At 35.1% G+C, this 27,947-nt stretch overlaps 1 protein-coding gene across 2 annotated transcripts in view; it reads left to right on the top strand.

Moving 5' to 3' along the window:
- Positions 1-27,947, top strand: part of DOCK2 (dedicator of cytokinesis 2) — a 153,994-nt gene that overhangs the window by 101,877 nt on the left and 24,170 nt on the right. For both annotated transcript variants that reach the window (XM_048960176.1, XM_048960175.1), the window contains exons 31-37: positions 10,682-10,782; positions 10,882-10,940; positions 12,624-12,772; positions 20,381-20,466; positions 23,854-24,010; positions 25,706-25,746; positions 27,426-27,516. In XM_048960176.1, the coding sequence (XP_048816133.1) occupies positions 10,682-10,782; positions 10,882-10,940; positions 12,624-12,772; positions 20,381-20,466; positions 23,854-24,010; positions 25,706-25,746; positions 27,426-27,516 (684 nt within the window). The remainder of the gene's footprint in view (positions 1-10,681; positions 10,783-10,881; positions 10,941-12,623; positions 12,773-20,380; positions 20,467-23,853; positions 24,011-25,705; positions 25,747-27,425; positions 27,517-27,947) is intronic.

The following is a 27,947-nucleotide window of genomic DNA, read 5'->3' as shown; positions in this document are numbered from 1 at the left end:
CGTTCCTGACTGTCAAAGCCCCTTCTGATACTTTATCAGTAATAGAAGTACTGTTGAGTCAAGTTTTGCAAGATTAGGCTATTTTCAGTTTTTCATATTTACGTTTTTTGAAAAAAATATTTACATGTGATTAATTGTATTGTGACTACCCAGTCTGCAAAGACTAAGTGGACCTTCTTCATTTTCAGTGGACCAACTTTTTCCAAAATACTTCTAACAAAAAATATGCCTTGCTATTCAAAAGCTTTGATGTCGTCTTTGTGAAATGCATCAGGTTATCTTCAAAATTACAAAATTTTCTTAAAATGCTTTGAAGTGTTAAGGCATAATGAATAGGAACAAGGAGTAGAAGTACTAAGGAGTGCAAAGAGAAATACAATCTTTTTGCTTTCTGAAAAAGAACCTTTTTTCTTCATGCCATAGCTTGAATCTTCCTGCTCTGCTATGTACGTCCATGTCTCCTATTTGTGACTATTGGAAGGTTCCTCTTTGGGGTGGCACTTCTCATGCGGATTGCACATACTTACAGCATAGAGGGCTGGCGTGGATGTCAAAGATAGTGAAGGTGATGGAGTTATTTGCCACAATTCCAAAAAAAAAAAACTCATTATTATTAGGAAATGAGTTAATGCAAAAAAAAAAAAAAAAAAAAAAAAAGGGGTACCTTTCAAACATTTCAATATCAGCATGTCTTGGTATGTCTTGGCTGTAAGCAAGCATTAGTAGTGACTACTCAAAGTAAGTGGGATACTTCCACAGATCATAAAATAGTTCCCTTTAGAGTTTCCCTCTAAACTGTTAATATTTTTAGATGTAGTATTTGGTTTGCCTCTTTTGTTTTGGAGTATTTTAGTTAAAAAACAAACAAGCAATGCTGTGTAGCTGTTGCAGTGCTTGTATATTTTTATTTTAGCTATTAAGGTACAAAAAGATTAGTGTCAGGGAGCTTTGGTCTTAGTTACTGTTTTGCCAACGAAAACTCTAAATCAAGCTTTCTTTTGTTATTATTTAACCATTACCTCTTTTCAGACTTTCATGACTGGATAGTCCTGAAACAGGAGTTAAAATTTGAAGTGCCTTTCCTTCAAGGGGGTGAAAATGTTTGGGATATCTTTGAGGTGTCCATATTTCAAATAAATTTAGGAATTTTAGAGTAACATTTGTTTCGAGAAATCAAGCAGTACATTTATGTATTTCTGATTTATTGATTGCACATCAAACTTTTGAAAGAAACTGAATGCCTGGATTGCATTAGTGACTACTACAGATGTAAAAACTTCATTAAATTTTTGTGAACACAGTTTATGTGAAACAAATGGTTTCTCCTTAAAAAAGCTGACCAAAAAAAGCCCAAAACAAAGGCTTTATTCAAGGGTCAGTGACTCATTATGCAGCAGCCTTTGGGCTAAATTTTCTTATGATATACATAGCAGTGATTTCTAGTTTCAAAGAACAAGGGATGTTTACAGTTCAGATCCTTATAGAGAATATGCATTGAGAACAATGTCTGATGAGTGTAGAAGCTAAAGCAAAGGCAATTGTTTTAATATTTCCAAAAAATGGTATTTTAAAATACAGAAATGGAGAACGCTGGGAAGGGAAAGATAAAGATGCACATAGTTAAAAATTAAAAATATATAATGTTACCTCCTTAAGTCCTCAGTAAATGAGTGAATGATTTATACTACTTGTAGGGTTGTATTTTCTTATGTGCAGAATCTGACTATCTTTTGAAGATAAATATTACTTTAGAAGTAGTAGTTAAAGTCATTTAAATCAAACAGAAGTGTATCTGAGTATTTTTCCCTTGGCAGGGTGATGACATGACTGTGTAGCAGACAACCTAGCCAAACAAAACAAGTAGACTGTGAAGTAATTGAGTAAATAATAAATAATACATCCAGAGCAAAAGCAGTGTGGAAATTTTTGCTAGTCTGTTGAAGTTTTGTAGATGGAGGTTAAGAGGTTCCTAGTCTTTTTCTTCCTTCTGAAGAGGAATTGCTTTTTTACTCATTATTTGAGTTAGGCAGAAAGGAAATAATAATAGGTATCATTTAGCACCCGTGAGAGGTTGTGATATATCTGAAGAACAGTAGTTGTACTCTTGAAAACTTAAATGTTCTGAAATGTAAAACCTTAGATTCAATGGTAAAGCTATTACGTGCCTTAGAGACACATACAAAAACTATGTGCAGAACAGCAGTGATATCCCGTTCAACATAAATTTTCTGACTCATCCTGTAACAAGCTGGGGTCCATGGGGTCCATTTATGTTGAAAGCCCTTTTTAAGATTTCAGTGCTTTCACACCTACAGTAGGTCTGAATATTGTGAGTGTGATTGGCAGTGGTAAGGCAGGAAATGCCAGGGCTGTTGTTTGGTTTGAGAATCATCATATAAGACTCTTAGAGGTAATTGAAGAAGGCATGTGATGGCTGAGATTGTAGGCCAGCATGGGGAGTTGGTGATTTTGTTCGAGTTCTGCTTACAGAGTTTGTGCTGGATGTATTCAAAAGAATTTCAAGCACTCCCAGTAAAAGAATCAAAAGTAGAGGCTGCGGATAAGAGATGTTGATCCATTTCATAATGAACATGAGCTAGAACAATAACGGAAGAAATAACTAAGAGACATTTGTTACAGAATATTTATTATTGTGATCTTATTTCATTAAAAAATTAAAATTTGCTTACCCGCTGCTATCTGGACTTATTTAGATCACTGTTAGCTCAAAAATTTAATGAATTCTTAACAGTCTTTAAATCTTTTTTGTGTGTACATTTTTGAAAAGAAAAGACAACAAAAAAACAACTGTGGTGCACAAAGAGGAATCTTTTAGGTTGGACATGTTTTCATCAGGGATTACTTGTAGGTTAGACTGAATTTAAACTAAACAAAATTATGCTAATTTCTCATTTTTCTGTCATTTATCATTTTAGAGTGTACATTTCAACGCATTAGAAGATGTAAATATTCATTTTAACCTGTGTAATAACTCTTGGATAATGTAATTCATGCTAATGTTCTTCAGTGTAAAGCTACTGCCTTCAGACTTCCTACAAAGTAAATTGGTTTGTTAAATACAACCAGTAAGTGCTTTGTCAGAGTTCTGTACCCTCTGGCCAGGTTTTTAGGTACTCCACATGCAGAGGTTGTAACATTTAATATCAAATTTACCTATTTGAAGATTGACAGTGTTACATGAGGTTTTTCACTTTGCACAGCAAAACTGGAAACAGTAAAAATGTACATTTTACTAAGCAACTACAGCAATTGCTGCTAAATTACAATACCAACGTGATTCCCAGTACCATTTTCTGTAATACACTCACAGTCATGAAGCTGGGTGTTCCCAGCTGGTTGTCTTCAAGAAGCAATCTTCAGGATGAAAACTCAGGTTTGTTGCTCTTTTCAGAATTCTTTTCTTAATGATTTAGATTTTATACTCAACTTTGAGCTGAGCCACGTTTGTAGTCCCTGTGCTGCTCTGGCATTCTCAGGTACATTCAAATTCTTTTCATGAACTCAAGGGCAAAATATTTACACCACCAGTTAATACAGTCAGTTGACTCATTCATCTGATAAAGTTACTTACCCCAAGCAGACACTGTGCTCTGGTCCCCTTTGTGGTAAGAACCTGCAATTACTGCCTAGATTAAGTGTCCTCTCATGTTTCCAGTTCTGTCTTTGGACTGTTTTATTTCTCATTAGGAGGAAAATTTATAAAGAGTATTAATTCTGACTGCAGGACAGTGGTGGTTTAGAGCATGGCACCAGGACACTGCAAAAGAGGGGTTGGGTTATAGAAATGTTAAAGACACCAGGGTAACTTTCTATCCTAAAGGTGAATACTGGGTAAACTGTCAGATTTCCTGCAGCTCAGCAGGAGCTGTTTTCAGCAGTTGAAAAATGCCTCCATATTCATAAGGATTTTCTTAACAGAATGCAGAACGGTCTCATGAGCCAACCATCTTGCCATATCTGTGCTCAGCATTGATGTAGTTGTGATTTGCATCTCTGTTTTCTTTTGTGGGCGGGGGATTGCTCTTTTTCATTTTGATAACCAGCTTCTGCTAGGAAAGACAACTTCTCTTTGGAAAGACAGCCATTGCAGGTGTTTTCCATTGAGTATTAACTTTTTAAGGACTTGCCAATTTAAAATGTGGTGATTAGACAGCCTGTACAAATCACTGTTTCACAGCTGGACTTTTGCAGGTATAAGAACAGATACATCACTTCCTTTTCTGTAATGTATTGTATGCATTGGATTTAGGACAGATACTGATGAGCACTTCAGAAGAAATTTAATGAAGAAAAAAATTACAGAACATTTTTTGAAAAGGCAGCCTGGTTTCTAAATTAAATTGTAGCAAAAATTTTGTATGGTTCTGTAGTTATGCAAAATATGTATTTATGATACCCTCAAAACATGTCTGGAATGTTTATTTCAGTTGTAGTAAATGGGAGAACTTGGGGAGTTTTCAATACTTCTCTTTTACCTTCTGTGGTAACTATGCAATCTTAATCAAAATTTGCTAATTTTGTTTGATTGAAAACCTCTGTGTTTCAAAACTAGATACTACATGCCTATCTCAAGGGTAACGTCCAGGGTTTTCAAGTCTGAATAATGAGGGAATAAGATGACTAAAGTCTAAATGCCTTTACCAAACAAGTGTAACAGTTTCTATTTTATAGCAATTAACATGCAGCTAGTTAGATTTGACAGTTATGATTCACAGTGATCTTAAAGAAAGCAAATATTTGAAAGTAGTTCAGTACTGATACAGAACATTATCTGTCCATACAGGAATAGAGATGCAGGTATAGAATAAAAGTAAGTTCAAATGCAAATTAACATTTTTTTTGTTCCTAGTAGAAATAAATAAAGCAACATTCCTAGTTATCAGGCATGTCTTAACTGTCAGCAGTTTACTCATTTTTATGACTGAAGAACAAGGGAAAAAATTGATGGTTTTTGTCTTGTTTTGTTTACTTCAGCAGAAATTCCTTTTCTACTTTGTAAGTCATGGTTTTTTTCATTCTTCACTTAATTTAGTTTAGATAAAACATAAGCCAGTCTTCCAGTAACAGTAAAATAAAGATAACAGTAATTATTTCTAATGGTTCCCTTCAAACTTTTAGTTAATTTTTTTCCATCCGTTTTTATTATTGAAAAAAAGGGGTCAGCATCCATTGTCACAATAATTCCATGAAGTGATGTTTTGTCCCACATGGCTTTTGTAATGTTTCCATCTGGAAATGTCAGCTTCTGATGTATTAGGGATAGGAAAGATTAAACACCTAGGAAATGCTTTGTTGTGTTATACTCAGGCATAGCTATCCTAAGCTCTGTTTTGTGGAATGCTGGTTTCTGTTCCTTCCTATCCTTCCTCTCTGTTAATGGTATCTTTTAATGGGGCTTTAGAAAGGATTATATTGCTAAATCTGTACTGCTACAGCAATTATAATTTCATATTACTCATCTATATACTTACCACAGAATTTTATTGCTAAAGACATAGTCCCCATAGTGTTATAATGTCAGTCTAACTTAAAAAAAAAAAAAGCTAATCTTTTCATTTTTCCCTGTCTTTCTCTAGTGTACAAAGCACCATTATCAACTTAGCATTATGAAATGTATTTTAGCATCACTAGTGAAATTGCGTGTTTATTCTTTTTTATCTTTAAATACTCAGTTAGAAACTCCAAAATCAAAAGCTTCACTGCATTACAGTGAATAAATAAATATACAGATATAAATGCATGTTGTATTGTGCAAAAATATACATAATATAGTTAGACAATGCAGAAAACCTTGAAAGATGTTTGATACTAGAGTAAAGAGATGAGAAAAGGCACTAGCGCTTCATTTTAGCAACTGTTAAGAAAGTTCTCTATCTCTATTAACTACACCTGCTATATTTATATTAATTTCATGTTAATTAAATATTGGTTATGTTATCATATTCTTCTTCTTTGGCCCATCTTCTGCTTGAGAATGATGAGATGCTGGAACAGGTTGCCAGAGAAGCTGTGAGTGCCCCCAGCCTGAAGGTGTTCAGGGCCAGGCTGGATGGGGCAGTGAGCAACCTGCTGCGGTGGGAGGTGTCCCTGCCTGTAGCAGGGATGTTGGCACTAAATGATCTCAAAGGTCCCTTCCAACCCAAACCATTCTATGATTCTAAGATATTGCTATGTATTAGTATAGACCAACGCTAAGATATTGATGTACTTATTTATTTTTTTACATTCATCTAGATTGTTTTGGATATTGGACTCATTGCTCAGGATGGAAAGAAATATGTGGAAAATACGTTTTCAAAAATGTGACATAAATACACTTAACATTTTCTAGATTTGGGAGTGTGCTTATTTCAAAAGTGTGGCATGTTTTCTAATGCAGGAATGTGAGATACTTGGACTAGAAAACGTGTGCAAATATTTCACATGAATTATGTCATTCTATGAGTGTATGACAAAAGAATGGAATGAAATAATGATGTGAAAATCTTTCAGCATTAAAAATGAACAATAGTCCTTTGTTGTTAAAACAACAAAAGAACATAATATGTTTCATCAGAGCTTCTTTAAACTTATTTTCATTAACCTGAAAATGTTCTACTTTTGTAATACATCATCATTGCAAAGAATAGTTGGCAGAGACCCCAAAAGATTTTCAATATTTTTTACCTAGAATTGCATAATATTCTCCTCTTCACCTCAGAAGAAGCACAGTACCTTTTATGAACCAGTCTGCGTACCGTAGGAATAAGCCCTTACTAATTACCCTTGCAATTTACAGAATTTATGAATGAGTTGTAAGTCTAAAGTTACTATTTTTTGAGACTCTACGTGAGCAGAAGAGAATGCTTGCTTTACCCAGTTCTTAACACTTATCAGTTGGTGAGTCATTCTGAATTTTAGCTTTCACATTCTCCTTAGGCCACTGCTCAGCAGGTTTGTTAGTGTGATATTCTACAGTAAGTGCAGAATAATTTTCATGACGTAGGCTTGGATTCTTGTGCTGCTTCTTGTACTTGTGAGTATTAACTTATTTTAGGGAAGATTAATGAGAAATTGCTCATATTCCCCTTCCCAATCAAATATACTGCTTTTCTTCTTTTTTTTTTCCCTATAGTGAATTTTAAATTTTCTTTGAATTTTTTTGCATATAATTCTAAACAAAATATGGAATCCTGTTGTACTTTATTTCCTCAGGGCAAGTCATTGAATGTTAGTATCTGTGCTTGATCCAGTGGAGCTTTCTATTTAAAAACACACACAATTTGCTGTTCATGCGTTTAAATCTGCTAGAACTTGCGTGACTCACAAAAATAGTAAAAGTAGGAATTTGTTCTAAGTGAATTAGTTTTAAGTTATGAAGAAATGTGATTTAGTATGTGAAAGGGAATGATATTGGATGAAATTATCTCATTTTTGTAATATCATATATCCTGAAAGTAAATTAAACATTTCTTACAAATATTAATTTAAAATTGTAGAAGCTTATTTTTAGCTAACTTAGCACAACAGCTGTGACTGTTTCTCTACAAAGTCAAAGTAATGAAGCCAGTATCTATCTGCAATGTGTTATGTCTCCTGGTCTCAAGAGGCTGGGCTTTCTGTTGTCATAATTTTCTAAAGGAAAAAAAATACAAAAAACCTGCAGTCTTATCTGTTAAACTTTCAGAAATGTTGGAAAACAATTTGTGTGTCATAAGTTATCAGAAACTCATCTTCCAAAGACTTCATGCGCCGGCTGTATTATAAAAAAAATGTTAATAGAGGAACCAATGGCTAAAAGGTAGACATCAGTGAAAAAGAGTCATTGATTTCAAAGGCATGTATGCGGGAAGGGGCAGCATTTTTAGTTTACTTCTGGTAACTGTCCTGAGAAGATCATCCAGACCTCATCCTTGTGAAATCCTTAGAAATCTCTTGCTAAGTTAATTCCACATTTTCCAAAATGGCAGCTGTCACATTTTCTAGGGGTAAGGAGCACTATGTTTTCAGAAAAAAAATAATGAATGAGAGATCTTTTAAGTTAATTTAAGTATCTTAGCCCTCATATATGCAAGGGTGTTGTTGCTTCTGAAGCCCTCTCAGTGTGTGCCAGTTCAGTTGCCATAATTTGCACTGTTAAAATACACCAAGTTGTTTTATGCTGTTACAGTCACATGCTGCATGTCAGTATGAATTTGCAGTGAACAATAATTATGGAGAAGGGTCACTTCTCAGCTCTAGCTTTGTCTCCAAGCTGCTGTCCCCTGCCAGCAGCTCATTACTGAAGTTCATGTCAACAGGAAGCAGCAAAGCATGAGCATTCCTGCTCAGCACAGGAGCTCTGATACTCTTCTCTATCTGTGTTTCTTCAGCCTTGCCATCTCCTAGATAGCTTGGTGTTTGAATACAGCACATCTTGGAATGTTGTTGTGTGTTTAAAAGAAATTAGAACTTGTCTTTTAAATAACTTTTTGCATTCGTTTTTAATCTATACATGTCTGTCATTTATATTACTGAGACACTACTTTGCCCCACAGGGTTTTAGTGTTAGTTTTGTTGTTTGAAACTGTTATTTGTGTGTTCTTATCTTGATACACTGTCATAATTTGAGGGTCATAATTTTTCAGCAATCATTAAATATTCTATAAAAGAAAGGAAATTTCTTTCATACACAAGGATTAATTCTTTAGGTTACATTTAAGAAAAAGGCAGCATCAAGCTTGGAATTTTTATGTGAATAAATAGACCATTAACTACAGTAGGAAGGCTTCCTTTTTCTCTCTATAATGAGGAGTAATTTGAGAAGTTTTCCATTTTGCAGGTGTAATTGACGTATGCAAACTGATGGACTCTAAATGGATCAAATTTATCCTTAATAATCTTTGGCAAAGGAAAGTAGAGACTTTTCAGAGCATAAATAATATTTATCCTGGGGAAAAATACTATGACTTAGCATGTGCTGTTAGTGTACTATCAAATATTAGACGTAAATATAGGTTAAATGTTTGTACTAAGGGAGAAAAACGCTACTGCCTTACAAGTGCTAATATTTAAGCCTAATTTTTAATGTGGCTGTGATTGTTTTAGATGAATTCAGACCATCTTTAAATTGTACAAAATATAACAAATTAACAAACATCTCCAATGAAATTCCACTTGAGTCTGTGCACAGAATCATAGAATCGCTCAGGTTGAGAAAGACGTTAAAGATCATCCAGTCCAACCGCAACCTCACCAAACTACCCGAACTCTAACAGCCCTCTGCTAAGTCATGTCCCTGAGCACCACATCCAAATGGATTTTCAACACATCCGGGGATGGTGACTCAACCACCTCCTTGGGGAGCCTATTCCGGCCCTTAACAACCCTTTCTGTAAAGAAGTGTTTCCTGATATCCATCCTAAACTTACCCTGGCAATACTTGAGGCCATGTCCCCTCGTACTGCAGCTCTCTGAAATTTGGCTCTGTGGACCACAAATACTTGAAGACAGCAACTGCCCTCCTAAGAGCTTTTGGATAAGCAGGTCTGCTAGGGAGAGCTTTAGGTGGGCTCCTAAGTGAGGAATAAACTTGACACAGGATGCTTGGCCTTATGGAGGATATTTGAGATTTTTATTTATTAATCACCTGTGGTTTTCTGTGTATTTTTGTGTGCTGGTGTCTATTCTGTATGGTTACTTGTGCACAAGAGTATTTTCCAAAGTCTAAAGAACAGACGTCTCTTTAAGTTTTTGAGAAAACTTTAGATTTTAAGAGTAATAGTGTGGCTTCCCAAAATAGGATTGTGTTTCACATGCAAAATTAATCAAAAGCTCTGTAATCACTTTTTACAATTTTTTAAATAATGTTTTGTTTCTGTCCTTTAAACTACTGCTGAATACCTCTACTGTTTCCTTTTTACTGTGTCAATGATACCATTTACACATATTCTTAGTTGTAAATATGTTTTTAAAGAGGTATCTATAGCTACTGCTAACTGTTAAGAAGCTCCCTGAGGTAGTATTTACTTTCTTGAATTTGTTTCCTACTGTGTTTTCTTTTTTCCCTCCCATCTCTAGAATGAGAGAAGTATTTCATTTTGATCACCTGGAGGACAAGCAGTCTGCTTTCAGAAAGGCAGAGCTGTGAGCTGAAAATAAAAGCCTTATTCTCTCAGTTCTGGAGCATGACTCAGTAATAACAGTCGTTATTCAGGGCAGTATTTTGTCCTTGTTTAATGAAGACAGCTGTTAACAAAATACGCTGGAATTTCACACAAGCTGTTGTTGAAGTAGAACTTAGAAGGCAGTAGATACTTCTTGAAGATGTCAAATAAAATGCAATTACGTCAGGTGCCTTTAGCTCCAAGTTGTTAAGATTAACTGGCTTGTAATGTATTCCACTTGTCCTGCTCTGGTTCGTGATTTAATGTTGTAAGCTAATGAATTTCATATAAATCCATCCTGGTAATATTTATTCAACTGCTGTATTATTAAGAGCAAATGTGTAGTGATTATTAAAATTCATCTTCCTTGCTTTTCTCCTAATTGTATAATACTAGTGATGTACAACATAGCATAATATTAAAATCTCAAATTGCTTGCATCGTTTTGTTTCCTAAATAATTCAGTATTATGCATGTGTTAGTACTACTCCAGCTTTGCTCAAAACTATTATAATTTCCTTATTTTCAATTTATAGCTCTGGAACAACTATTTTCATTTGGCTGTGGCTTTTATTACCCAAGATTCGCTACAACTAGAAAATTTTTCCCATGCAAAGTACAACAAGATCCAGAGCAAGTAAGCAAAAACATATACTTTATTTTATATCGAATTTTTTAACAAAAAGTGGGAAAACATAATGATTAAAAGTACCTGAACTTTATTATTTTTAACTAGATATGGAGATATGAGACGTTTAGTTGGCTTTGCTATCCGTGACATGTGGTACAAACTTGGTAAGTAGGCAAATGAATTTAATTACAACTGAATGCGTTGCACATTGCATGTTTCACTGGGAAATGTCTGATAAGAAATTTCTCCAAAATTTCGAGATGGTTGAACTTTATTATGCAGAAATTGAGAACCAAGTAAATTTTCCAAGAGTAGGTGGCTTCTGATTCATGTTAAGGCTGTGTATCTTAAAGGTAGAGAACAGTCATGACGAACTCTTCTGGTTACTGAACATAGTAGCACCTACAGTAGGTGCTTTGAAACTGGAATGTCAAACAATTGCAGCTGTTTACATCCCTCCCAAAGGGTCATCTTCAGGAGCACAAGGCAAGATTCAATGTGATGGGCTGGATGTGAAGGTAAAGGCCAAATATTTATCCCAGAGTGCCACAGTGCAGTTCTTCATGTTCTGCTAATTACTCAGTTTATTGAACTTAAGCATTGCTAGGCAGATAACAGCATACGAGTGGAACAGGTTTTTACATGACAATCATTTTGTATGTGAGTTGATTGAGGAAGTTTCTCTTTACATTTTTAGGCAGAAATTTAAAGAGTTTTCATTTTAATTATATCAGTGGAGCAGTCTGTATTTAAATCATTTAGCTGAAAATATCTCTTATTTTTTACTTGTATAAAAGCCTTCTGTGGGAGAATGAACATTTTTAGAGGTGAAAAAATATTTACATTGTACATTAATTCCTTTGGTTTTGGTTTGTTTTTTTTTTTTAAATTTCAGATCTTTAGGGTCTTATGCCTATAGATATTGGAAGTGATTCAGACACTGTAAGAGTCTTTTGAATCTTATTGATATTACTGATATTTCTAGGTTTACTAATATTTTTAATCAAAACGACTGAAAGAAAAAGTAATGTTGCATAAAGCTATTGAAGTTGTTCAGTTATGCTGAAAGTTACAACATTATGGCAGCTGTATGAGGGGAAAAACAGAATCAGATTACTTTTATTTATGAAACAAGTCTAGTCATATTTGTTTATGATAATATTTTAATCTCCTTACAAGCTACCAGCAATATTGACATTCTGAGGCAGATCATTGGGCTTGGACTTATGTGACCCACACATCAAACTTTTTCCTTTCGCTCAGAAACGAGCAGTATTTGAATATCTCAAACCTAGTTGAAGATTTTTGCAGGCTTTAAGGCTCTTTCACAGGTGCAAAACTGTTGTGCTACAAGATAATATTGTGTGGTTTTAGGAGTTGCACAGACTGTGTTCCTATTACTGGTTGCAATGGTTGATGCATTGATTAGTTTGATTTATTGGTTATGATGTTTGATGCTATTTGTAGTTGAAAGCAAGTAATATGTCTAGAAAGCATCTCATGTGGCACTGTCCTGCTGAGAGAATTTGGTGGATTATGAGTGTTTTTGATTGCTTTCTTCTCAGAATTTTTAAGAGGAGATGTCTAAATCTGAAAAGCTGAAATACTGACTGAAAATGTTAACTCAGCTGGTATGCATTCATATTTCTGGCACTGTCTCTTGATATGAGAGCATATTTATTAACATTCTTTTAGGTTTTGAGAAAGAGTAGGGGTAAATGACTAAATTCTGAGACAGTTACCAGCATAGGTAGTTAAAACGCTGCTGTAAAATACTGCCTGCCCTAAATGTTTTTCTAACAGTTTTTCTTCTCTTCTGAAGTATCTAATTTGTCATTCTGTTTTAGGCCAGAATAAAATCTGCTTTATACCGGGGATGGTTGGACCCATCTTGGAAATGACTCTCATTCCAGAGGTTGAACTGCGAAAAGCTACAATTCCAATATTTTTTGACATGATACTTTGTGAATATCAAAGGACAGGAGAATTCAAAAAGGTAATTAAAAATAATGTTGGAAAATTCATTGTCTTGTAGCCGATTTATTTTTGGTAAACATTTTTTGTGTGGATTTCTGTGCTCACAGAAAGTAAAATCAAAAAGAATAAGAACAAAAAAAGGGTTCCTGCACAGGAGAGTGTAGGCATTCCAAAGTGTTTGAGTTGGATTTGAGAAAAACATCCTTCACAATGACAGCTATAAGGCCCTGGAACAGGGGCCCAGAGAGCATAGGCAATTTTTATGAATTTTTTTAGAATCTTACTGAACAAAGTCCTGAACAAAAGACATGACACTGAAGTCAACCCTGTTAAGTAGGAGTAGAATTAGATGACTTCTTGGGGTCTCTTCTAATACTAATCTTTCACGAAACCCTGATGTGATATAGATCTTTATACATTAGAAGTTTTAACTTTTAATACATACTATCCAACAGGAGTTACAGTTAATAGCTTGAAGTTAATTGCACATTATTAGATTTTTCAGGAAACTTTTCTAAATATTTGCTTTGTGAAAAATAATCTTGAAGAAGAGCTGGCATTCAAAAAGGTTTTCTATAGGAGTTTTGCAAACAAAGTGGATTTTTAAATCAGAAGTATTTCATACCCTTGACAGAAAAGAAATAGGATAGGACACTTGGGAGTGTGATTTAAACTCGATCTCCTGCCATGCTTGTGGTGTGTAGTCAAACAGTTGACATCTGTCTGTTTCTCTCCCACCTCACTTTTCTCTGCGGGCTCTTTTGGGCACAATTTTCTTATTCTCTGTTTGCACACTGCCTTTCACAGTAGATTTTAACTTGGAGCTTCAGGCACAAGTAGTTAATTTCAAACCATCTGTGTAACAGTAAGTGACAAAAAAAAAGTCATAATTTAGACATTCATAGAAAAGTAAATACAAATGTGTCACTCAAACTCCGCTATGTTTAATACTTTAAATCATATGGGGCATTTCTGTGTCAACTAAGTGTGGAACAAACTAGCAGATGGAATTTTGATTTTGATCTGCATTCCAGAATGTAAAGCTTTTGGTTCAAGGCCAAGATTAAAAACCACTTGCTTCTCTGCATCTGTTCCTTATTCTAGTAGTTCTACATTTGCCTTCTTAAAAATATTTTTCTATTCTTGGCTTATACTGCATCTCTTGGGAGGGATGCAGAGATCTGTACAAACCAAAAATCCTGGAAACTCATCGCCCAAACTGACTGATTAAACAAGAATAGCAACTTAAGTGCCTCAATGATGCTAGATACTTTGCTGACCCTTAAATCACTCGTTATGCTAATATAGATTAGTTTCAGGTTATAAATTTTCAGTGCTGAGGATCAGGGGTATTCATTTTATTACTGTGTAAGAATAATAGTTAATTTTTATCAGATGGCACTTAAACATTTTCATAATTTAACAGTTGAGTGTCATTAGATTATAATATTCTGTTTTGGACTGTTTCCAGTCAAGAATTCAGATATTAATTCACTCCTCTGGATGAGGTAATTAAGATAAATTTCTAAAATTTCTTCTCTGTGTCTAGCAATTCTGGTAAACTTTATTTAAAGAAATACATATTCAGTCATATTACTTAAAATTGTTACCATGTTATTTAGAAAAGGCAAAGAATTAATGTGAATGGAATATTGATGTAAATGTAAACTCCACCTTCTGCAGCTGACATTTCTGATATTCAAATTGGCATTTAGTTTTATGAGGAATATTTTTCTAAAGCTTTAGCATAAATTTTTCAAAATTATTGTTTCAGTCCAACGTTGTCTTACTTATGAGTCTGGAGTGATGCTGATGTTCAGTTGAAAACATAATTGTGATGAACTGTGATCACTTCTGATGAGAGAAAGGGAAAAAAGCACAGAGACAGCTTTATTAGTAGTCTGCATTGGCAGTGGAACTAGAGCTTTAGTGGTGCCTGCTAAATCATTTAATAAGCTTTCCCCAAGTTATTGATTTCATTAGCTTGATGTGGTGCTGTGCTGAGATGTGTGACAGCACTTCTTTTCTGTGTGTGCATATGTGGTAGGCTGTCTCAAGAGACTGTGTTCTGCATTACATATACAGTATATGTGCTTTTATTCATCTCACTCTTCTCAAAATGAGGAAAAAAAATGAAGATATTCAAATTTATTAATCAGGAGTTTTATTTTATTTTTGCTATTGCTAGGAAATCAGCTAGCCCCAGAGAAAACAAAATTCCGCCTCTGGTTATCTCAAAAATAACATTCTACTACACATATATTTAATAGCAATAAATATGTAGATGTATGGCATACTGAGGAATTTTCTTTTTGATTCTTCTTTTTACTTAGCACATATTACTTCCACTCATTCAGGAGAAGTGTTACATAAGCTTGTAATTTTAGGCATCAGGGCCTTGTCTAGCATTAGATAGGGAATCTGATCTCTGGGAAAGGCTATTTATCCAACTTACAAGAGGTGCCTATGGATAGATTTGAGCCTTCAGATATATCCCCTCCTCCTTCATCTACAAAGGGAAGCTAGTTGTGTGTCTGTTGGGCACATAAAGTTCAAAGAATCTCACCCTCCAAGTATTGATTACCCATTTTTCCCTCAAATATTAGGTTGTACATCTTATCAACCATCAAGCAAAATACTTTTGTTTGCTCTGACTGAAAATTTGAGGCAAAATGTTAGAAAAGGCTAACTTAAAAAAAAAAATAGTTAAAGACTAGCTCTTTTAATAGTAAATAAATTACTACTTAAATAAAGATGGATTCATGTTCTGTTAAGGATTTTAGCTTGGATTAGGAAAGATTGATTCATCTGTGTTTAGATTTCTTTTCAAATAAATAATTCTATTCACATTTGATTTTAAAGTGAAAATACTTCTCTTTATTTTTACCAATTGCTGAAGCCATCTGAGGAGGTATTCTATGATTACTTTCCCTCCTGACCTTTGTTGAAAAGAGCAAATAGTGCAGATTGGTTGTGTTCATGTGCTTTCATTGTTTTTGATCAGTTTAGAGGATAAATGTTTATTTTACATGGACTTGTTAGAGTCATGCAGCTTTCTGAGCTAACAGCTGTATAAGGTTACTAAATGAGTGAATGGAAGTGTTCTTAGCAAGCTCCTCTGGCACATGTGCTTTGTAATTGATGTTCGTATCCATATTTCTTCCTTGAAATTTTGAAAATGTATTATGCTCAAGGGTTTCAGAGGCATGTGAAATACTTCCACTGGCAGGAAGCAGCTTTAGATGGCTCAGTGCTTCAGACAAATCCATGCAGAAAAAAATGAGCATGTGCTTGGTATTGACACTTGTTTCAAGTTATGAGGATTTATTTAGTCTACTAGATAGATAAGTGAGTGATTTTAAAGCAAAATTAGTACTAATACAATTAGGCACGTTGTTTAAATTAGATGAGAAATACGGCTACTAGGGCTGAATTTTGTCAAAGACACATTACAACTTTCTTCCATATTTCTGCTAGCTTTTTAATTTCTGCTGTTTCATGCAATCAGCTGCAGTTGACAAACTGCAGGAAAAAAATGCATAGAAAGGGGTTTTTGTTCAGGTCCCAGAATCTGTGAGATTACCTTCTAAAGAAGTCATCAATTCCCTGCCTGCTGAATAAGTACTAAGGAAAGATTTAAGAGGTGAATGATATTTAAAGAGCTGAGAATAGCTAAACCTACTAGTAACACGGAGGTCAAATGATTGTTTCTGGATCACAGTGTGTTGGTACTCCTAACAAACCGAAACTCTTTCCATTTTCTGTGAGAACCTTAGGCAAGTAACTCTTAAATGGAGCCTCTGAGATCTGAAGTCATTAATTATTTTGGGAAGCAGTGTAGCCTTTTCAGTATGCTGTGGAGATTAAATATTTACTCCAACCTGTGCTTTGCCACTGGATGGCTATATGCTGCTCATTTCTCCTGGAGCTAGTTCTGGGCTGCTATTAGTGTTTCTCATACAAATACTATGCATGTTTGTGAATTCATATCCACCAATGACCTTTTTTATGTAAAGATCTCACTGGCTATACATAGCAACATATTTTCTCTGTTTTACCTTTTCTTTGCTGCCTTCATCCAGATTGTTTTAACTGCGTCATATAGAAGTGCAACTTGAACAGTGAGATTCATGTTCTCGTGAACATTGCATTTCTCCTCAGTCATCTCAAAATAGGCTGATCTGGTGTTGCCTGTTTATGGCATCGTGCAGTTTGTACACAGTATATATCCAAGTTCTTGAGAATCACATCAACTCCTAAAGTGTTTAAATATTTCTATTTAAAGCGTGTCTGTCAGATGCTGCATTAGATACCATAATTTTGGTTTCACATGTTTTTAACTGTTTTTAACTGTGGTTTTGTCTGTTATGAAGCATTTAAATTCCTCCTTCCCCTACCACCTTCTCAAAGAAAAGAGGCATACATTTGCACTGCCTAATTTTCTGTACTTCGTTTTTTGCATGATGAATGTAGAAGACGGGGTCACTCAATACATTGTTTCAAAGCTCCTAGAGAGAAGCAACAGCCCAGTTAAATCTTATGTCCCCAGAGTCTGCAGAATCAAACCAGCTGTGGTTGGTTGTGTGGCTTCCTGCTGCCATTTTGATGAATACTGCTTGAGTAATCCTGCTGTTTCTACTGTCTCAGTAGAAATGGGATTGTACTTGTTGCTGTGGGGAAGTGAAACTTGTTAAATTCCACAGTAAGTAGGTAGTGAGCATGTAACATTTTCACATTAGCTTAAAATTTAAATTTGAATAGGAAGTTGATTTTCTGATGTCCTCAAGGGCAGTTCTAAGGATGTTCAAATACAGATTTGTATGTCTTATGTAGTCTAATAAGTCTGTTCCTTTCTGAGAAGTTGTTTTAATATAATTGTATGTCTTCATTTTTACAGACAGAATCACTTGATTGGCTTATATTCTGGAATGACATTGATATTTGCCATTAACGGGTCCTGTTCAGCTGAATCTCAGGAGAAAAAAAGGAGGCTTATCTAATATTCAAAATGAATTTTTGCCAGACCTGATAATTTATTCATATGATTTTCAAAAATTTTAGGAAAACTCTGGTATGAGGGCACTGAAAGAAGTGACTCTGTAAACCCATTTACACCTATGTTAGAAACGTTTTTTACAAGCATTACAAGCTTGTAATTCTCTAACAGATTCTTTATAAATTTATATTAGGTTGTTTTTTCCCATGGTACCTGAACATAATGCAGTTTGTTGGGTGAGAACAAAGAATGATCATAGAAGAGCTGATATTCATGTCTCACACCTTTCAGAGGGCATACACAAAAGGAATAGAAGCTTAGTGATAGGGTATGTGGGGGCTTTCAGCTAAAAGCTCAGACTGTTAATCATGGCGATGAATCTCGGAATGCTTTTATAAGTTCTAAGGTTTTAGTATAAGCCAAAACAATGTCAAAGGATGAAGAATCAAAGGAAAGCCATGGAAGAGTCTTAGTAAGAAGGAACACAAAAAACCAGGTCAAACCAACTTTGGTAATCAGAGAATATAAAAAGTATTCCCTTTGTAGTTAAATCTAGTTAGAAACTGCTTAGTAAAGGGAGGATTCTCCCTTGAAGGGGATTTCCTTTGGCCACACACTCATATTTGTACAAATTTTTCAGCCTACAGGTGCAAAAAGATCCCTGTTTCTTTACAATATTGAGGCCTGGGAAAATCATATAAAATATACTGGCTGTCTTTTAGTGATTTTTTTTTTTAAATAAATAACTGAAAACCTTGTAGCATTTTAATATAATATTTTTGCTAAGCTTACTGAATTACCTTCTGCCATGTAGTATTATATATTACATTAATTATAATTAGTCGTCTGTTTTCCCAGATTCATATATCAGTAAAGTTATTTTAACCTCGTCAGCATTTTGGAGCACTTCATCTTATTGTGAATTGTTTTAGATCGTGTCTGAAGGACGTCAGTGACCCACTGCACTCAGCAATTTTGTACAGGACAACAGAGTCTACACAGAACTGTATTAACAGTGGTACCTTTCTCTTGAAATGCTCTCCCAGCATGTTTCCATACATAAGTTACATTAAAAAAATAATAAATCCACTGGTATTTTTCATTTTCACAATCGTACACATAGAGGAAAATCTTATCTTTTGCATCTCTGTTGCAAGTGTGATACATAAATAAAAACTTCTGAGGATATTTTTTTAACATGTAAATCGTAATATTTTAATATGCTTGAAGAGGAGGAAAAAAACCAATTAAGTCATATGCGTGTATCATATGCACTGAATGCAATATTATGCAATATGTGGCGAAGGCCTGAAAAAAATAATTCCAGATTCTCATATAAATATGAGTTAGACTGGATTAACCCTTTCAAAATCATAGGGCAGTTTCCTGTGTATAACCTATTGCAACAACTTTGAAATGACAATTCACAATTATATATTCATATTGAAACAATACAATGCCGTTTTAAAGAGGCTTTGTGTAATTAAAGTATGACCCAGTGCTGGATTAAAGTAAAATCTGACACATCCCTTTCTTTAAGAGATAGTGGTATACTGCTGACTAAGGAATTCTCCAGAGATTTTGTTGGAGTTAATGGTACTTCAGAGATGGCAAGCCACAGCACTGCCAATTTGAGTACAGATTTCTAACAATGCGTTTACAAGTTATCACTAGTTTTCCAGATATAATTTTATTTTCCCATGTGGAAACCTGTGAAAGCATGTTTTTCATCTATTTTTTTTATTATGTCGTGAGAGATAATGATCCTTTGCTTAATTATGTAAAGCTACCTGATGAATATATGTGAGATTTTAGAGGAATGAAGAGTAAATCATGTAGGTAACAGCTTCAGATGTCGAGTTTCAATGAATTTATTTTAGGAATGCCTGAGCCTAGTAGTTAGCTTGATGTTAGAATGTTAACTGTGCAGACTTGGATGGAATACTTCTTTGAAAGCTGTTTGAGGTACAAGGAAACTTAGAACATTTGGAGTTTTGAGGGCAGGCTGATGAGTGACAGATAACAAGGTGGAACCAGCAGAGAAATATTAACAGTTTTTTTTTCTGTTTTTACACGTGTAGATTTTTCAAGTCAGAGAGCTGAAAAAGGTACTTTTGACTTTACAGGCAAAGAAATAAGGTTGTTGGCAGCTCCCAATGAAAGTGTCATAACTGTAAATTGAAACTGAAGAAATGGTTCACTAGAGGGGAAGGAATTGGGCTTAGCTACAGAAATCCCTAGTTTGCTATCTTTGATAGTTTATATGTCACTGCTTCCTAATTAGGATATAGCTAGACAAACAGCAGTTAGATAAGGCACTGCATCTTCATTTATATTTTGTGTGGGCAAAGGTAATTTGATTTCGTTCTGATATCCCACGTTTCACATCTGAGGTGTTCTATGAAAACTCAGTACAGATAGGCCTATTTCTTCAGATTATTTTATCAGTTTGTTCATTAAAGAATCTGGAGGAAGTCTTCTTTACATTATTCAATTGGAATATATTCAAACATTTAACTTTCAGGTGTTTGTGATACAGCTATGCAAATATATCTTTCTGATGCCAGTTTGAAATGTGTTTGACCTCTAGATAGCTTCTCAGTGTTTAGATTATTTTTTTTCCTTTCTTAGTTTGAGAATGAAATCATTTTGAAGTTGGACCATGAAGTGGAAGGAGGACGTGGAGATGAACTCTACATGCAGTTGTTTGAGTCAATGTAAGTAGTGCATGAGAATAAATGCCTTCAGGATGTGTTTTTATCTTATTGTTCCTGCTTCTCAAATTGCTGAATTTATTTTAAAATACAGTCAAATTGAAGCAGCTTTTTTTTCATCAAGGGATTGGAAATAGCATGCTGTTTCATTAAATCTGGTTTGAATTGCAGTTATGCCCACTGAAAGTATTTGCATGGCTGCTTTTCTGTACTTTGTATTGCGTCTACATTACAAAGAAATTATACTTAACTTGCTTTTCACTACCCAACTTCAAAGCAAAGATAATCCAACCTTTTTCTTTTCCCCATTTTTCATTGTAACCTTTCTTGGTTTTATGTGTTACACTAATAACAATAAAAGCATTTTCAACAGTCTGTCTTGCTTTTCTCAGTGTCTAGACTGGACTTCAGATTATTTTATAACTCACACAAGGTGACTATCATGCAAAGCTGTGACAATATTGTGAAGTGCTACAATTAAAAAAATATATTTTAAAAAATTCATAAAATAGAGCATCTTCCTCTTGGCCAGCCATGTTCTTTTTTCTTCTCAGATATAATAGATAGCTGTGTATCTTCATTGGGAGCTCTGATCTGATGGGCTGTGGTGGTGCCCTTGTGCCACTAAGTTCTGAGACTTAGTTCATAGCCTTGTGATTACAGAGTGTAATAGCGAGAAAGGCTGTCAAAGCCTGCTAATTTGTAATTGTATGTTTGTGTAGTGGCATAGCAGTCTTCACAGATTCACATCACTCTTCAGTGGCACATTAAATTCTTATCTACACCACAACAGAAAAATTCTGTATTCAGTTTTCTAAAGAATACTGTGTTATTTAAGCAAATAATATATAAATAAGAATAATTAATTATAATCTAACTTCATGGAATCTTCATTTAAACAAAATATCATTTGTACATTTACATTAGTTTAGTTTCTCTACTATGAAGAGAAAGATAAAGTGTGGAGAGGCAGACTTAAAAACAGTGCTAACACTTCTTTGGGCAATGTAAAACTACACTGATATACGTGCTGACAAGGAAAGGTGTTTTTGAAATGTCACTTTCACTTCCTAACATACAATGACTGTGTGAACAGAAAGCTATAAATTGTTGTTTGAGTTTGAATGTTTACTCTTTGTCTGCTAGTCTTAGGAGATATACAGGCTGGCTCTTGGTATGACCAAGAACAGCTCTGCAAGTAGATAGTTTTCTCAAGCACAGTGCTGCAAAATGTGAACTATGCTGCCTTCCTAAACTGTTGCTACAATTCATCATCTCTAATACTGGGGATTCAGCAGACACAGGGGACATTTATTGCAGTGCTTAACTTTCTTTGCTGCTAGTAAGCTTTCTTCCAAATATCTCTACTAAATCTTCTTTGCCTCAGTCTAAGCTGGTTATTTCTTGTTTTAGCCACAGGGGACATGAAGAACCATTTACTGTTTCTCTTTGTAGAAGTTTTAGAAGAATTGAAGGTTGATGCCAAGTTTCCTTCAGTCTTCTCTTCAGGTTAAACAGCCCCCATATTTCACTTCATCATATGCCATGTTTTCTTGACATGCCAAAAATGTCTACCGCTGTTTAAAAATACTACAGTGCCTTAAAGCTGGAGAGAGTACTCAAACTGAGGCATTAGAAATACTGAGAGAAAAATGTTTCTTCATATCTCATTTGTTAGACTTTTGACAACTATTTATTTTTTCTGAGCTGTGTAAAATTGTTTTTAATGTTTGCACTTTGATCCCACTTTCAAATATTTTTTCTAGAGAGCTGGTGGCTGTCCAGTTACACTCAGTTTTTCAGCAATGGAGTTGAAATTCTCATCAGATGTATACTACATAACATTTGACCTTCCTGCTTTTGCAAATTACCTTTCTTTCTTTTTGATCAATTTAAAGAATGTTCTGGTTTTATTTTCCACTTTACTCTGTCACACTCTACAGTGCTTTCAGATGTTTAAAGCTTTCTAAAACTCTGCAGATGTCACTTCATACTGTCTTGAGTTTTTTTATTCCACCCTTGAGATTTTCTAATGATTCTTCTTGAGACACAGTTGAAGCAGAGGTTTGTGACCTATCTGTGGTGGGACCCTGTTGTTCTCTCTTTTATTTTAATTTTTCCTGTCTTCACATCTGCTTCAAACCTCTGTCCCCAGCTTCCTGTTCCCACTGGATACAAACCTAGTTAAATTGTGCTCCAGATGTTCCTTTGGTCCTTTTCTTATCAGATAATTTCCTTGTAACTATTTTAGTTCTCACCCAAAAGGCACGTTTTCAGCAGAACCAGTAACTGCTTTATGTGTTGGTGCTCACTGCTGCCACCAACATTCATCCACATAGGTTGGTTTCTGGAAACTTGCCAACACCAAGTAAACTAAACAGGGCCAGCAGAAATTTAAATACTGCCCTGTTGCTGCTGTCTGTAGTCCTGAATGCTAGCACACACAGTGCTAACCAGAGTTATGTCTGTGCAGAGCTGGGATAGTATGGAACAGCTGAGAGGTTGTTCTTTATAGCAGAATAGGCATTGCTACCCTGTTTTGGGAAATGAGGGTAGTGAACTTAACTGTGTGAATTCAAGTGCTACTCATCCTTGGGCTCAGATAATGAACACTGGCCTACCTTTGTTTACTGACGTAGGCACAGAAGAAAAAGACCTTTGGAAGCTTTCCAGTTCCCCATCGTTGCCCTTTCAGGAAAATAACTCTATCTTGGACCCATACAATAAAAGGAATAAATATTAGGTGTGTTTTTAGTCTGCGTATGCTAATATTTTGTTAATATAAGTAGGAATATGCTGATATTATAGAACCTCACTTCACTTTTTTTTTTTTTTTAATCAAAAGATGACTGCTTTTTTTGGAACTTGCAGAAAGTTTGTTTGCTTTTACTTATTTCTAAAGGGAAAATTGCTCTGGTGAGGTCTTGTTAGTGAATTTCCTTTTTGACTTAAAATCTGGATTTGTTGTTCTGAACATTCTACTCGCATGTAATGGTACAAAGAGAAGGAAATAATAATCTTTTATCTTCCATGGTAATAGAGGAAAGTGAATTCTATGTTTATTGAAACAATGTGGCACTAAAGAGATTTGAGTTCATGCCGTCTCACAGATGTACTTCTACTTGACTTGGAAATTCTGGGTATTCCTTTATATTTGCAATAATTGTTGGGCAAGAAAAGTAAAGTGTGTGTATGTATATATTTATATATTTGAGTTATATCTCGTCTTTTTTTCTGTCTGCCAAGATTGCCGACCCACAAAGGTGACTTTCAATTCATTCCGTAGTTACTTTAGCTCTGATGTAATTTTTGCCTTGGGTCCTAACAGACCTTCAGCTGACGGGACTCTGATTTTGATAGTACCATAAAATCTATTTGTTCTGTTTGCAGTCTTACAGAGTGTGCAAGTCAGTATCCTGCCATTTTTAACCTGGTTGAAAGCTTTGTCAGCCTAGTTAAAGGCCTCTTGGAGAAGTTGCTGGATTACCGAACTGTAATGAATGATGAAAGCAAGGACAATCGCATGAGCTGCACGGTGAACTTACTGGTATGTTCTGTCTTGTAGTTCTTGTGTGAGAATTTCACTTACCAAAAATGAAGGGACTAGTCTGCAATGCTTGAAAAATAATTCAGAGCCTGCGGCAATAGATTTTTGCATCCATTTGCATGGATATATACATAAAGCTGAAAGCAACATCCACTCAGTTTTACTTGTGTTTTTTATCCAGTTTGATTTTGTGGATAAATTATGTAGTCCACTACTCGTACAATGTATGTTTTGATAGGCTTACTGTAACAATTGGCTTTTACAGAATAAAGTTTTGTTCAAGGAACAAACCCGCTTGCTGCTTTACTAACTCTGCGGTTCTGATTTTTAAATCTGGAGAAGAAGCATACAAGATATGCTTGGAGTAGGCTGCTAAAAAGTTTTAAGTCTCTGGTCTGATTTTAAGCCACTCTATCTTTTTTCTATTACTATTTTGTTATGAGGAATACCACGTAGAACAATGATATTTTACTACCAGGAAATTTCCTCTGAGGAGCAGAGGAACCTTAATGAAATTTAAGCATGGAAAAGAAAGCATGATAAATATCTACATGCACATATTCTTCGTTCCTCAGTAATCACTGTGCAGCGTTGTATACATTTTTACAACCCTTAGGGAGGCAATTCTTGAGGCGTGTTTTGCACAGCCTATCACCTCATATACATGCTAAAGACTCATAGTGAGAAAAACGGATTTTATTCCTATATTGAGCCTCTTTAGAGGTGCTGAATAACAATGCTGCGTGTACCAAATTCAGTAAATAACAGATTCTTCTCTGGGCACCACATGTAGAGAGAATATGTAGTTCATGTTAATGCATTTGGATATCCATATTTACCTCTTTTCCTACCATCACAAATGACTTCATTAGTGAACTAAGAGTGTATATATATATATATATATATATATATGTAATGTATGAGTAGTAAAAACACTAATAACTAACTAAAATATTAATTAAAGCAGTGGTAGAGTCAAATTTAAACTTAAGGTATGTAGGTTCTTCCAAAAGTAATACCTCCTATTTTTTTTTCCCCATGGAAACTACATCAGATACAATGAGCACAAGAACACTATTTGATAGAGAAAATTCTCAGCTACAAAACAGTATTTTTCAACATAGTCACCACCTTTAGGTATGCATTTCTTCCAGACAAGACCAATAGCCTGAATATGCTGCACCCACAAAAGTCTGCACCAGTGCAATTGACATTTCACCACTGCTGAAACAAACCACCCACCACCTCACTGTGCTCGCAGCCACTGCTTGGTCCCCATGAATACTCATCAAGCACTGCTGAATGTCAGTTTTTCCCACATTAAGAAATTAAATTCAATTCCTCTGCTCCGTGCGCACTTTGTGTCACACCCCATTTTGTCCGTCTACACCTCTGCTGCCATCTGTCTTTCAGAAATAAAATGTAATGGAATATTGGCTGGAAGATTCAATACTACCATCCCACCAACATCTGCCTCTGATGTCATGGACCAACTTAATAGGACATGTTATTATGGACCAACATATAGGGGACATTACTTTTGGAGCGGCCCTCATTGTTTTATTAGATATTTCTTGTACAAGAAAAACGATATCTCAACATTTTAATATTTTTAAGCTGTGTTTTACTGAAAGAAATTAGGAAATAACTTATAAATATATGTCTTATATAACTTACAAATGTTTATGTCCCTAGAACTTCTACAAGGACATTAACCGTGAAGGAATGTATATCAGGTATGGCAGATGCTCTGTTGAATGTTTAAGAAGAGCACAATAATACTTTTTAAAAAAATTCTGCTTTCATCACTGTACTTGAATTTCTATTGCTTAATGGTAGTTTACCATCCACTGATTCTGTTGTCATCCTGGCCTCATTTATATTTACAATCCATTTTTCACTTAGCTTTCAGCAACTTTGAATTTATCATATGCATTTAGAAGCTGCATTTTCTTCCCCAAGCATCAACTTCTAGCTGATCAAATCACTCAACACTGTTTATTGTTCAAAATAAAGAAAATGTAGCTAGACTTGAGGTTTGGTGGGGGCTGCATCATACATTTAGAATGGCATGAAAAAGCAGGTTATCTAGAATTGTACAGTCTGCCAAGTCTCTTTAAATATGCAACACTGCATGCAATACAGAATTACTAGTAAAGCATTATTCCCTAAGAGCTATAGCTATCCTGGTAAATTCTTTCTTGTTTGACATGGCCTCTTACTGTCTCTAAGGATTTTGCACATGGGCTATAGCAAATCTTCTATTCAAGAATTAACTATTTCCTGCCTCTCTTACCATTCTGCAAAAACTGTAGAACTACTTCACCTTATCTACTGGAGTGCAAAGACCAGCATCTCAGCTGTGCTGAGCACTGAAGGTGCTTCGCTGCTAAGTGTGGAGTGGTGAGCTAAAGTGGATGGGGACAAATAATGCTCTCTCTGAATGGTATTTCTGGGGGAGTCACATTTTAACCAGGATTTAGATCTAGGAATAGTAACAGCTTGAAATGCTTCAGCAGGGTATGTCTTAGTTCTCTGTCAAAAGTCCCTGTTGAATAGAAGGGGTTGGAATGCCTTTTTCTCTCTGACTGGTGGAAGAGATGTGACTTAAGTCATGTGGTGAGCAGTGACAGGATGATAACAGCAATGTTGTTCTAAGGATCAAGGAGAACACTGACAACGTAAAACAGCTCTTCCTCCCATATCACCTTGTCAAGATGCATAGGGACCTGCTTTGTCTTTCTAGGCTGCTATTACCCTTTTCTCCTTTGCCTTAAATAAATTCTTCATGTCCAATCTAAACTTCCTTTCATGAAACTTGAAGCCATTTCCTCATGTCTTATCATTTTTCACTTGAGAAAAGAGACTGACACCCTTCTTAATACAACCTCCTTCTTTGTACTTGTAGAGAGTGATGAGTTCTCTCCTCAGCTTCCTTTTTTCCAGACTAAGCAAACCCAGTTCCCTCAACCACTCTTTGTATATGTCATTTCTAGTTCTTTCAACAGCTTTGTTGCTTTTATCTGCATATGCTTATGCACCTCAGTATCCTTGTAGTGAGGGGCACAAAACTGACAGTAACAGTCAGAAATAATGGATGCAGTGGTCTGACTTAGAATTCAAGTTGGAGTAGTAGCTCTTGCTCCTCCTAGAGGAGGAGTTAACAGCAGTTCACAGAAGTAGGGTAGGTCTTTCTCCTCCTTTTATGCACAGTGTTCCAATATACAAAGATACAGAAAAAGTCTTAGTAAATGTACAGTGCTTTAACCTCACTCAGTGTCCTTGAAGACTCTTTTAGTAGTGACTGCACAATATCTTTCAAGTTTCCATTATCTAGAGTTTATCTAGAATGTTTATAACACAGAATTCAAGTCATTTCAGCATCTGGACTAACTTCTGTTCTCTGCTGTAACAGATATTTGTATAAATTGCGAGATCTTCATTTGGACTGTGAGAATTACACAGAAGCTGCCTACACCCTTCTACTCCATACTTGGCTCTTGAAGGTTAGATTTTCCTAAATTTAATGAATAAGTAAGCCTTTGCAAAATTCAAATTTTTAAATAAGAAGTGGTAGTCTCAATCTCCAATTTACTGCATATTAGTTATTTTCTTTAGAGATATTCAAGTTCATACTTGCAATTGTTATGGCAGGTCATAAAAAGTTAACAGTAAATGTGGATTTTTTTTTCCAATAAATGATTCAATGTCACATGCTGGTAAGGCTCAAAATATTGTTGCAAAAATAGTTTTACTTAGTAGAGAAAAGCCATTCCGCTTCCTTGTGTTTTTCGTTATTCTACCTTCTTCTTATCACAAATATAAATAAGTATCAAAATTTCCATCAAACCATCCATTTTAAGTAGTATGTATTACACTCCAAATTATGCTACCTTTCTTTCATATTTGGTAATTGTTTTCACTACAACTAATGTTT

The sequence above is a fragment of the Lagopus muta genome, chromosome 14 (genome assembly GCF_023343835.1).
Source record: "Lagopus muta isolate bLagMut1 chromosome 14, bLagMut1 primary, whole genome shotgun sequence".
NCBI classification, from domain to species: domain Eukaryota; kingdom Metazoa; phylum Chordata; class Aves; order Galliformes; family Phasianidae; genus Lagopus; species Lagopus muta.
Note: the sequence above shows the minus strand (reverse complement) of the source record. Positions and strands in the feature narration are given on the sequence as shown.